At 40.2% G+C, this 12,455-nt stretch overlaps 1 protein-coding gene across 4 annotated transcripts in view; it reads right to left on the minus strand.

Annotated features, from left to right (window-relative positions):
* Positions 1-12,455, minus strand: part of ARHGEF28 (Rho guanine nucleotide exchange factor 28) — a gene marked incomplete at its 5' end in the record, with an annotated part of 258,133 nt that overhangs the window by 83,799 nt on the left and 161,879 nt on the right. For all 4 annotated transcript variants that reach the window (XM_079702486.1, XM_079702488.1, XM_079702489.1 and 1 more), the window contains 3 exons: positions 714-769; positions 9,101-9,233; positions 9,571-9,694. In XM_079702486.1, the coding sequence (XP_079558612.1) occupies positions 714-769; positions 9,101-9,233; positions 9,571-9,694 (313 nt within the window). The remainder of the gene's footprint in view (positions 1-713; positions 770-9,100; positions 9,234-9,570; positions 9,695-12,455) is intronic.

Genomic DNA, 12,455 nt, shown 5'->3' on the forward strand with positions numbered 1-12,455 from the left:
TATTCCTCCAGCCTACAGGACACAATGACCTTGAGCACTGAAATGTCATCCTCAACTCTGTGACCTGACACAGTGTGTGTTTCAAGTAACACAGAGTTGGGGACTCCATGCTTCCCTCTGAAGGATCATCATGCTCACTCATGTGCATTTCTGGCATGGCTTTAGAGTGGGAGACAAAGGAACGCAATGATAAATACCTCCATCTACTCAAGCCCACCCCCAAACACAGAGAACATTCCTCTAGTCCAGTGGGACTTACACTGTGGTCCCAGGATCAGCAGCGTCACCTGGGAACATGTTTGAAATGCAAATTCTCAGAATCCACTCAGACCTACTGGATCAGGAATTCTGGGAGTGGGGCCCAGATACCTGTGTTTTAACAGGCCCTCCAGGTGATTCTGATGTGTGCTGATGTTTGAGAATTACTGCTCTAGACTTCATTTACATATGCTCAGGGTTTGCACTGGTAAACCAAGCAGGACCTGACAGGAAGCCTAACCCACCCACATCATGGAGCGTTCCCTCTACTTCTACAAGTGCATAGTTAACTGAATAGGTATACACTTTGAGCATGTGTTATTTTATCACTACAACGACCACTTTAAAAATAAATCTAGACAGTAATAACTAGTAAATCTAAAAACCTAAACAGATAACATGAAGCAACAAGCTGCATACAAGCATGTAATATTCACACACGACTGAGAGATTACCTTGGTACATGGAGAGGCGGCATCTTTACAGCCCTTATGTACATTTGCATTACAGTCTGGAACAAAAGGAGAAGATAGAAAAGTGTCCATCTTATTTAAGTTAATCTGCAAAGTGAAATGCATACGGCTACATCATGCTTTTAAGGGTCATTATAAAAATAACACATAAACATTAAAAATATTTAGAAAACTTAAAAAAGAAAGAAAAATATTTAAATCACATGTAGCCCCACCACTGGAGCAGAACATCTAGTAATGCTTTTTGCATTAAATTCTATTTTGTCTGATAATAACATGGCTACATCTGCTTTCTTTCCCTTAGTTTGTCTAAATACAAGTGTATCCTTTTGCATTCCTCTACTTTAGATCTTTCTGAAAATTAAACCTTTAGATATTTCTTGTCAGCAATATAACGCTGTATTTTCTATAATCCATTCTGACAATCTGTTGTTTGCTTGTTTGTTTTTTGGCCGAGTGGCTTGTGGGATCTTAGTTGCCTGACCAGGGGTCGAAACCAGTCCCTGCAGTGAGAGCATGGAGTCCTAACCACTGGACCGCCAGGGAGTTCCCTCTTTGTCCTTTTTAAATTAATATTTTTAGTTATTTGTATTTTATATACTCTTTTACAATTTATATGGTAATCAGTGCTCTCTTTGGATTATTTTGTCCATCTTATTTTGTGCTTTATATTGCTTTCTTTTCTATTTTTATTCCTCTCTGGCTTTCTTTGGATCAATTAAATATTTTTTCTAATTACTTTCTTAATTTTTACAAGTATGGGACATATTTTTAGCTTAATAATTTTTACCCTAGATATTTTGAAATTCATATTTAACTTAGTAAAATCTGAAATGAATAGCTTTACGGTCCTTCAAACCACACAAGGATATTTGAATATATGAACCTCACTTCCTCTCCCTCTTACGTGTTCATCTTGCTGCTTGAAGCCCAGCGGACAGTATTAATGTTTTACACTGTCAATGTTCTTCATTCTTTCCTGCATCTCCCGTCTTTTTTCTGGATTGCTTTCCTTCTGTCTAAAGTACATTCTTTAGAACTTCCTGAAGTTCTGTTGGGGGCACACCCTCTGTAGCCCTTCCTCGGTGTCCTTGGGGGACTGGTTCTAGGAGCCCCTGGGGATGCTCAAGTCCCTTATATAAAATGGTGTAGTACAATGAATACAGTCGACTCCCGTATGGGCAGACTTAACTGCCAATCGCACTGTTAATATTTTAGTTTCCTTGGAGAGATTTTTTCCCCTTCTGCACACGGTCTTATCGATTATGAAACCTGAAATCATGCATGACATACACTTCTGTGTCTGTCTGAGAACTCATGTACTACTATATGCCCTATATTAGTAAGGGACTTCTGACATATGGCAACTGCCTGCTCGCACCCCAGGGAAAACGCCTATGAAGACGGAAAGAAAGAAAAATGCACAACAATGCTAGAAAAAAATGTACTGTCAGGGTCCGAGAGAATTCCTACTAACTAGAGGAAACCAAATTAAAAGAGAAAAGTTAGCAGCTTGCCTACATTTTACTTCACGAAACAATGTGGCCACATCTCACTGAAAGAAGTAAGGGAACACTTTGCCTGTCCCCTCGTGTCCGCAGGCTCAGAGAGCTCCCTGCATGGGGACTACTTCCTGCCAGGCTGCTGTCTTCTTGGCCCCTCTGCCCTCCCACCTTCACATCACCTACCACCACACCCTCATCCTGCCCACCCCCACCCCGAGACGCTGAGTGCAGATGGAGAAGCCGGAGGCTTATCAGAAACTTCAGGAGAAAAATCCTTCCACAAGGGTAGTAGGGCTCACTGAGGCCCATCAAACAGTGGCTGCAGCCCCCTGAGAATCGAGCAAGATGCTGAGCCCACAACCTTCCTCCCGCTGTAGGTCTTTGGCGGCACCCAGCCAACACCTCAATGGCCAATGAGCAGAAGACAGGCTGGTCCACGTACTGGTCCTGCAGGCAAACATCAAAATGGCATGGCCCTCACCTCACCCCAGAACAAGAGAATGAAAGGATAAGGAAAAAAGCAGAAGCTAGGAGGCACCACAGAACAGTTATACTGAAAACTCACAGGAAGAGGGAGCCACTGAATATTATGAAATCCAGAAATGGAGAAGAAAAATTTGGATATTTGAAACGTGTCCTCCCTAAGAGACACAAAACAGACATAAAATAGGACCAAAAGGCCATGAAGGGAGTATAGGATGTGACCATAGGCCAACAGGTGACAGGGAAACGGAGCTTTGTGAGACGAGAAAGTACTACAAGGAAGAAAAAAGAGCAAGAGCGGAATTTAAACCAAGTTGAGAAGATTCAATGTGACAAAGTATCAAAGCAGTGCTATGAAATTAAACTTGAAAGAATCCCTCCAGAATGTGGAGAAAAAGAAGTGTATAATTATCAAACAAGATGTCATACAAATATGACAGATCACACTTCTCTAAGGAAGAAATCAGAAAAAGGAGGTCAGAAGTAACAACTGACAGCTACAACTGACAAAAACGTTTAGAAAGCTTAAAAAGAACCCAAAAAGGCGAATCAAAAGGTCTTACTGTTTTCTAGGAAAAAATCATTAAATTATACCTATTCTATAGACACAGCCTGACAATATCCCTATGACCAAAAAATTAAAAGTCCTCAAGCATCTAGGCAAAAAAGCAGGTTCCCAGCAAGGGAATGAGGACAGGCAGGCCCCAGAATTTTCTACCGTACTATAATATTAAATGCCCAAATATAAGGGACCAGTGTTGGCAGAGTCTTGAGGGGAAAAGGTTTGACTGAAGAATTTATTTAGCCAGATAAAATTGGTTTTATTGTGTGAAAGAAGCAAAGATATACCCTTAGATATACAAGATTTCAGAAAACAGATTACTCCAATAACCTTCTTGGAAAAAAAATTACCTGAAGTCCTATTGCCTATTAAAAGCAGAATCAAAATTAAGAGTTCAGAATGGATCAGCTTTATTGAAGGAAAAAAAAAAGAGCAAAAGTGAGCACTGAAACTAAAGAATCACATCTTAAAAAGTATTGTTAAGTAGAGACACAGAACTGAATACAAATATCAAATTATTGTTGAAATAGAAAATTATTCCTGAAAGATTAAACATACATTATAAAAGTAATAATAATGAATTCAGTATACTCACAGAGGCTAGGGGGAAAAAAGGGTAACTATAAGGGAAATAAGAGTTTTCAATTATAAGCCTTACACAGCCTTAAAGTTATTATTAGTTAAGTATTAAAAGAGCATATCTTGCCAAATCCCTGAAGAAGATAAAAGACAACAACACATGGTCTAAATAGCTGAACCAGACATCAAGGAAAACAGCAAAGAACTATAAAAGATAGTTGACAGCTGTAAAATTAAATGTAAATAAGGAAAAAACCCTTATAAAACAAGGTCTCTCAGTTACATTAAAGATTACCTATAGCTAAATTAAAGACACACACCTCAAATTAAAAACACAGAAATAGGTAAGAGAAATACAGACAAAAGGAAAGCAAGAAGAATATTAATTTTAAACAAAGTAAAATTCTTTATTTTGTTTTGTTTATGTATTTATTTTTGCGGTACACGGGCCTCTCACTGTTGTGGCCTCTCCCGTTGCGGAGCACAGGCTCCGGACGCGCAGGCTCAGCGGCCATGGCTCACGGGCCCAGCCGCTCCGCGGCATGTGGGATCTTCCCGGACCGGGGCACGAACCCGTGTCCCCTGCATCGGCAGGCGGACTCTCAACCACTGCGCCACCAGGGAAGCCCAGTAAAATTCTTATAAATGGCATTTAACCGCATTAGGGTAGTTTTAAGTTTATGAAAGTTAAATATGCAGTGAAGCTGTGATTAGCAAACTTCTGTGCATCAAATAATGTAACATCAAAATATAGGCAGTGAAATCTATTTATAAACAAGGAGAATTTTATAGAAATACAATATTTGTGGAAAACTAGCAACTCAGGTTTTAATAAAGAAGAATACAGACACCAAGATTTTGAATATTTATATTATTTGTTTTATATCATATTGTATTTTTAAGATTAGAAATATTGATATTCATAATTAAAAAATACACCATGAAGTACGGTTATTTACCAATAACAGCAGTCTGAACGTTGTATTCTCCTACCCAATGTAAAAAACTTAATAACCAAAGTTTAAATGCCCAATACTCCCCTCCCCCCAAAATTGTAAATCTTAAAACTTCTAAAAGACTATGGTTAAAGAGGAAATTAAACATATACTCAAACTGATTCTAGAATTTAATCTAAGGCAATGATCAAAGACGTGGACAGTGATATGTGGAAAAGAATGCTCCTTGCAACATTATTTACGTTGTGAAAAAATTGGAAAAAACTTAAATGCACAACTAGTAAGGAACAATTAAGCACATTTGATATCATCATCAAATGAGACATTAGCATACAAAGCTGACTTTTTTTTAGTGATTAGGAGGGATTCCATAAAAATATGAATAGCAATTTTCTCTAGGTGGTAAAAGTCTGGATAATTTTGTTTCTCCTTAAACCTTGTATCTTCTATGAATTCCGCTGCTTTTTAAAAAAAAATTAATGACCATTTTATTATTTTTTTTTTTAAATTTATTTATTTATTTATTTGGCTGTGTTGGGTCTTCGTTTCTGTGCGAGGGCTTTCTCTAGTTGCGGCGAGCGGGGGCCACTCTTCATCGCGGTGTGCGGGCCTCTCACTATTGCGGCCTCTCTTGTGGAACACAAGCTCCAGACGCGCAGGCTCAGTAGTTGTGGCTCACGGGCCTAGTTGCTCCGTGGCATGTGGGATCTTCCCAGACCAGGGCTCGAACCCGTGTCCCCTGCATTGGTAGGCGGATTCTCAACCACTGCGCCACCAGGGAAGCCCCTAATGACCATTTTAAAAGCTAAATATAATCTATGTACTTTCAGCAATTTCCATCTTCCACTAAAACTTTTATGACAACCCACTTGACCAACTCAGTGTGAACCAACATATTCTGTACTGCAAGGATCTGCCTTTCAGTGATCCCTAAGCTTTCAGTAGTCATGAACTACATATGAGTGTCTAAGGGCCCAGCTTTCCGGTAGCTGCTGTAGGGGATACAAAAGAACCATTATGTGACTATAGACCTCCAAGAACGTAAAGTCTATGCTAGTAGTTAAAATCAGAAGAGGCTGTACATACCCCAGTATTAAACTGGATAGGATAAATAGATCCTAAGTGTGATGTGCAGGAACTCAGGCCACAGTGGTCAAGGAAGACCTCCCAAGAAGAGGCAAGAAATCTGGATGAAGTTGAGAAGCAGGGAAAACAGAGATAGGAGATTATCGTAAGTGAAGGAACAGAGGCAGGAAAACATACACAGTGGGAGAAAAGACAACAGGCCTGGCAAGGCCTCTGGTTGTAAACCAAGGCTGAACAGGGAAGTAACCGTAGGACTAGCCAGCAAGATGCAGGTAGAACCGAATGCACATCTGAAAAGCCTGGGCTTAGTCCAGTAAACAAAAAAGAGAGAAGTCCTCAAGCATGTGTGTGCGGATGGAAGCAGTGCTTCATTAAGATTAAGGTGGTGAAAGTATCCAGAATAAATTGTAAGTGAAAATACCTAGAGAGAGGGGAAACTAGAACAGTTTGCTGTCAGCAGTCCAGAGGTGATGAGAATCCACCAGAGCAGGAACAGTGAGAAAGGAAATGAAAGAGGGACCACGTGGACTGGGGTGCCAGGAGGAAGAGGAACTAAGAGTCAACATGCCCAGTGTTCGAGCTGGTACCATCAACACAGCAAGAACGGCCTTCTGCATGTGGACTGGAAGGTCGGTTTTAGACACGTTGGTCTGGGAGACAAGAAGATCTTTGGGTGATGATGCCCACAGACAGGGTGTGACCAGGACAGTCTTGGTTTACACTGTAGCTCTGCCGTAATGCTCAAATATAGCCACAAGTTACATGGGGGCTCAGCCTCTCTAGGCAACTAGAAATATGGAATTAGAAAGTGAGCGATAAAGACGTTAATCTGGGAAGAACAGGTTTCAGTACAGTATTTTAGAACAAAAGACTGGGTGACTATACTTAGAAACTATACCCAGAAAAGAACAAATGCCCAAGAACTGAGTTTGGAGGGTACTCAAAGTTAGGAGAAAGGAGACAATACAGGTGGTAAACAGAAGAGTAGTGTGCCATAGAAAAGAGGACACCTACCTACACAAAGGGACAATAAACATGGAAACAGGAGAGAGATCAGTGAGTCTGAGAACAGTAACGAGGAAAGATGCTCAGGTCAAGAGCAGGACTTCTGTTAAGTAGTGGGGTCAGAGGCCAAAATCAGATGGTTAAGGAAGAAGTGGCAGGAATAGACGTCAGAGCAGTGAGTGGAGGTTGCCCAACTTGAGGAGTGTGTCTTAAAATGAGGGGAGAGAAAGGTCATGGATGTGGCTGGGGGGTACAGCTGAAGAGATTCAGCCCTATGAACAAGAGAAGAGCCACAACCTATGAAACATATGCCATCAAACCCATAAACTGACTGCTGACATGGGGGCAAGCCATTAACAACCCATGAACAGGGACTTCTCTGGTGGTCCAGTGGCTGGGACTCCACGCTCCCAGGGCAGGGGTCCCAGGTTCCATCCCTGGTCGGGGAGCTGGATCCCACACGCCACAACTGAGAGTTCGCATGTCACAACTGGAGATCTCACATGCCACAACTAAAGACCCCACATTCCACAACTAAAAAGATCCCGCATGCCGCAACTAAAACACCCTATGTGCCGCGGCTGAGACCCAGCACAGCCAAATAAATAAATAAAATGAATGTTTAAAAAATAATCCACAAACAATACTTTCGGCAAACTTCTAAAAATTTAGCAAATTAAATCACAGCTGAACTGCTTGATGCTATTTGTTTTTTAATTAGTAGAGTATTTTTTAGAGTAGTTTTATTATTATTATTATTTTGCTTGATGCTATCTCAGGTCACATAAAAGAAAGAAATCAAGTCTCCAAGGAAAGCCAAGTTCAAGCATGCAGTGAAACTGGCATCATTAAAGACAGTGTGAATGGATACATTTAAATTTTTAATTTAATCATTTTCTAGGAATTTAATGAAGAACTTTACATATAACCTTCCTCTGCTCTTCACCTCCCTTTGTACTCCCATCCCACCCCCCAAATGTTCCCCTAATTCTGGCCACCAACAAACACCATGAAATGGATTCCACCTGCCTGGGCCTAAATTCTTTTGCACTGAATTATTCTTTCACTCCATAAATGTCTACTAAGCCCCTGCTATGCAAAAGCATTGCTCTAGGCACTGTGGATATAGCAGAGAACAAAATCAACAGACAAAAATCCATCCCTCATAGAGTTTATATTCTGGTGAAGGAGATAGATAATAAAATTGATAAACAAAACAGAGAGTGAGTTAGAGGATGTTGAATGCTATAGTGGGATAAAAAGGAGGAAAAGGGGGAAAATGAGCCAAGCAGAGGGTGGTCAAGAAAGGCCTGACTGGGGGGTGTTATCTGAAGCAGACCTGAAGGAGGTGAGGGGACAAACCACACAGCTAACTGAGGGGAGAGCACTGCAGGCAGAGAGAACCACAGGAAAGGCCCCATGGCAGGAGCATGCCTGCCGCCCGGAGTATTGGACAAACAGCAAAGATGCCAGAGGGACTGAAGCAGAGGAGTGGGAGGAGTGGATGACAGGAGAGATCATGGGGGCCTTGCAGCCACTGTCAGGGCTCTGACCATCCTCAGGATGACAGGAAGCCATCGGAGCATCTGGAACACAAGGACAAATGCCTTGAGAAACTCGCTCGGACTGAGATTTTGAGAACTATGCTTTTTGAAGTAAAAGCACAAGGACACCAGTTGCAAAGCTACTGAAATGATGGCTTTAGACCAGGGTGATAACAGTGGCAGGGGTGAGAAAAGGCTGACTTCCATATGTATTTTGAAGACAGAGCCAAGAGGAATGCTGAAGTATGTGGGACTGAGAGAAAGAGAGGTATATAGAAATACTCCAAGATTTCTGGCATGAGCATTTGGCTGGAATGATGGAACTGCCATTAAACTGAGAGGGTCAGCTTGTAGGTGGGCACAGAAGGGGGAGAACGGAGCTCCATTTGAGATGCTGTTTAGACATCCAAGTGGAGACATCAGAAGGCAGTGAGGTATAACAGTCTGGGTTCTAGGAGAGACTATTGTCTGTGGACACAAAGTACTGACTCAACCATCATGGGTCATTGCTTGCTGATGAAACCACACACAGACATGAAAACAAAAGTCTACATGAACACACTTAGCACTGGCACTATTCTCAGGGAGCTTACTGTTTGGGGAGGCAAAGCACGCAAGAAGACAGCACACATGGGGCCCGAGAACTTACTGGAACACTGGAACGACTCTTTCCCCAGGAGCGTTTTATCACAAACCAAACACTGCAGAGTCCCAGAGAATGTTCCAGGGACAAACTGATGTCGACTCAGTTTCTCTTTGTCTTTGGCATCCTTGCCTTTTGTCTTTAGATGTGGCAGCAGCAGCAAAGTGGGGAGAAAAGAGAAATGCTCAGAGCCAATCGACTTACAGAAGTCATACAAAATCTCTACGTGTTCTATCAGGACAGAAGGGCCACACACCAAGAGGTGTGATAATGCCAAAATGTAACAGCACCCAGCATGAAGTGGTCTCAGTATTTTCAATGACTTGGACAATACCCCATAAGAAATATAGAGGTTTTTAAATATGTGTGTACAAAACCTAAGGTAAATGATTTTAAAGGGAAAGTGGAAACTATACTAATTGCTCAGAAACTGAGCATTTACGCTTTATAGACGATAGGCATAAAACCTTAATTACCTTAGATTTATTCCGAGGGCTGGTCATCCTGTTCATGAGGAAGCTGAAAGTTCGGCTCACTTTGTACTTTTCAGACTCTGATTTGGCAGGTATGATGTATTTATCCCATTCTTCTTCCTGAATTCTACAAAAAAGAATCTGTTATCACAGCTTATAAAACTTACCAGAGGGAGCAAAAGAGAGCAGTCATACATATGTGTGTGTATGTATGTGTGTGTATGTATACAAACACACAGATGTATTTTGTACATATTATTTTTACACATATATATTTTTCAGGCTTTAATGGTTATTCTAAAGATAAGGATAGAAACTATTAAAAATATATCTTATAGATGAATAGGTGGATAAGTGTATGATAAAGCAACTATCTCACAATGTTAACACTTACAGAATCTAAGTGGTGGAAATAGGTATTCTAATATATAATTCTTTCAGCTTTTCTGCATACTTTAAAATTTTCATATTAAAATATTAGAGAAATAAAGGAAATCTTACACTTATAATTTTACTCTGAAAATATTCATCTCCCTGTTTACTATGCTAATAGAATTCTCCAGGCACATAGAAGTCAAATAACCAACGACATTAAACCGGATTTTATTTATTTTTGGAACAGAGATAATACTCAGCAGACACACATTTCCTTTGTCAATACAGCCTGAGAAACAGACTGTCTGCCTCATGGTTCCATCTCTCCCCCTCAATCAGGCTATTTGCAATCTGAGACTCTAGGTTGCAAAGGAGAGAACATTGTAGAAATTCCCCCCAAATAAGACGCAAGTTAGAGGTAATTGTACCCAACCTGTGAACACACTGAACACCACTGATTTTCCTCTAATCCACAGAATCATTTTCTAGAGAAAAAAAAGTCCCAGCTATGAAGAGGAAATTTCCCTGGAACTTTTATATTTCCTCTAGAACTTTCTCTGATGGTCTTGTATTCTAATATTATTACAAAGAGAGAAAGAAAGAGTGAATATATTAAAGACCAACAAAAGTATCATGTCAAACCAGATAACACTTCTGTAGACAATTTCCAAAATGAACATTTCATAACCCATGTCTCTCCTATCCCTCAAACTTCTCACTTGTCAGCATTAGTGGCTAATACATTCATCTCTGGGAAATACCTTCAAAAGTAATCATACTATTGATATGCACCAAAATATATATGATTACATTTTACAAAAATGACTTAAAAGACAACTTCTAGGGCTTCCCTGGTGGCGTAGTGGTTGAGAGTCCGCCTGCCGATGCAGGGGACACAGGTTCATGCCCTGGTCCGGGAAGATCCCACATGCCGCGGAGCGGCTGGGCCCGTGAGCCATGGCTGCTGAGCCTGCGAGTCTGGAGCCTGTGCTCCACAACAGGAGAGGCCACAACAGTGAGAGGCCCGCGTACCGCAAAAAAAAAAAAAAAAAGACAACTTCTAGGACTTCAGTTTTTCTCATCTGATCAAAGACTAAGTTATTTCTAAGGCCCTTTCTCATGCTTAAATATAATAAGTACTTAACTGGTACATATTAAACAAAACTAAGTTATTTGACCTCTATATTAGATAATTGAGAGTTCAAACCTCAGTGAATGCATTTAGTATAAATAATAAATTACTTCAGAGCTACCTCTTGGTCACGCAGGTATAGTCAGGACAGTGGGTGTCCTGCCACTCGAGCCCTGCACAGTTCATGAAATTGTGTTTGCTACTGAGAGAAAACAGTTGAAAAAGTTAGAAAGCAAAGATGGAAAACAGAAGTCAAAGTGCCCTACACTACTCAGAATAACACAAGGAACTTAGACCCTCTCATTTCCTTTCTACTTCCACAGCCACCTTCTTAGATAAATCATTGGTTAATATATCTGTAAATTTCCATACCTCTTGTGTCTTAAGCATCCTAATTTGCAAAACTCGTGGAATAATATTCAACAGGCTCACTTTTGGAATGGGGAAAAAAGCACAATTGACAGCTGAGAAAGAATCCTCTCTGGAACACTTTTTGGGACCCCACCAAGAGCCACCCAATGTCTAAGAGAAGAAAAATATGGGGAGGAAACCTAAATCTCAGAATTGAAGAATGATGAGGTCAATGTGATTTCTGAGGTGAAGAAGTCCTCTCCCCTACTTTCCAGCAGGAACACAACTACACTCTCTCAAATGAAAGAAAATGAGTTCCTGTTTACCAGACTCTACTCCCAACTCCCTATGCTACAGAAGACTGTATCAAGAACAATGTTACAGTTTTGATTTAAAACCTACAGATGCACTGCAATTTATCAAAAAAAAAGACAAAATCATACCACTTAATCTTTAATTCCAAAGGTTGATAAGAACCGAGATGACAAAGTAAACAAAACAAAACAAACAAACAAAAAACCTGAAACACTAAATATTAAAAACTCTGAATCATCTAACCTGGTAGACACGTGAATACCATAGACATGACCCATTTTCAGATTATGACAATGGGAAACACAGTGTAACTTCTGGGCAGATGTAGAAGGTTGGTTGACTCCATGTTTCAAATCTAATTTAACTATGTGGTATTCACTTACGTAAAAATTAGGTACTTTAGAGAAGAACTCAGAAGGGAAAAATCCTCAACTGATTTCACAACAGAATGTAAACAGCTTTTCAATTTATAAGAATCTGGAAAAATTTACTTAAACTCTTTCAACATCCCAGAACAAGAATGCCTAACTCTATTATCAATTCGATGACCAATGGAATTACCCGCAATAAAGTTTTACAAGCCCCATTCTTCAGAGATTCTTGGCATTACCTTTTCAATAGGTAAACAGATATTTTAAGTATCTGAATAATATGGATATAGCCTCAATATCTTAATCCTTAACCTATTATATCTATAACCTATTTTTTAAAAGAA

This window comes from Hyperoodon ampullatus (assembly GCF_949752795.1).
Source record: "Hyperoodon ampullatus genome assembly, chromosome: 4".
In the NCBI taxonomy this organism is placed as follows: domain Eukaryota; kingdom Metazoa; phylum Chordata; class Mammalia; order Artiodactyla; family Ziphiidae; genus Hyperoodon; species Hyperoodon ampullatus.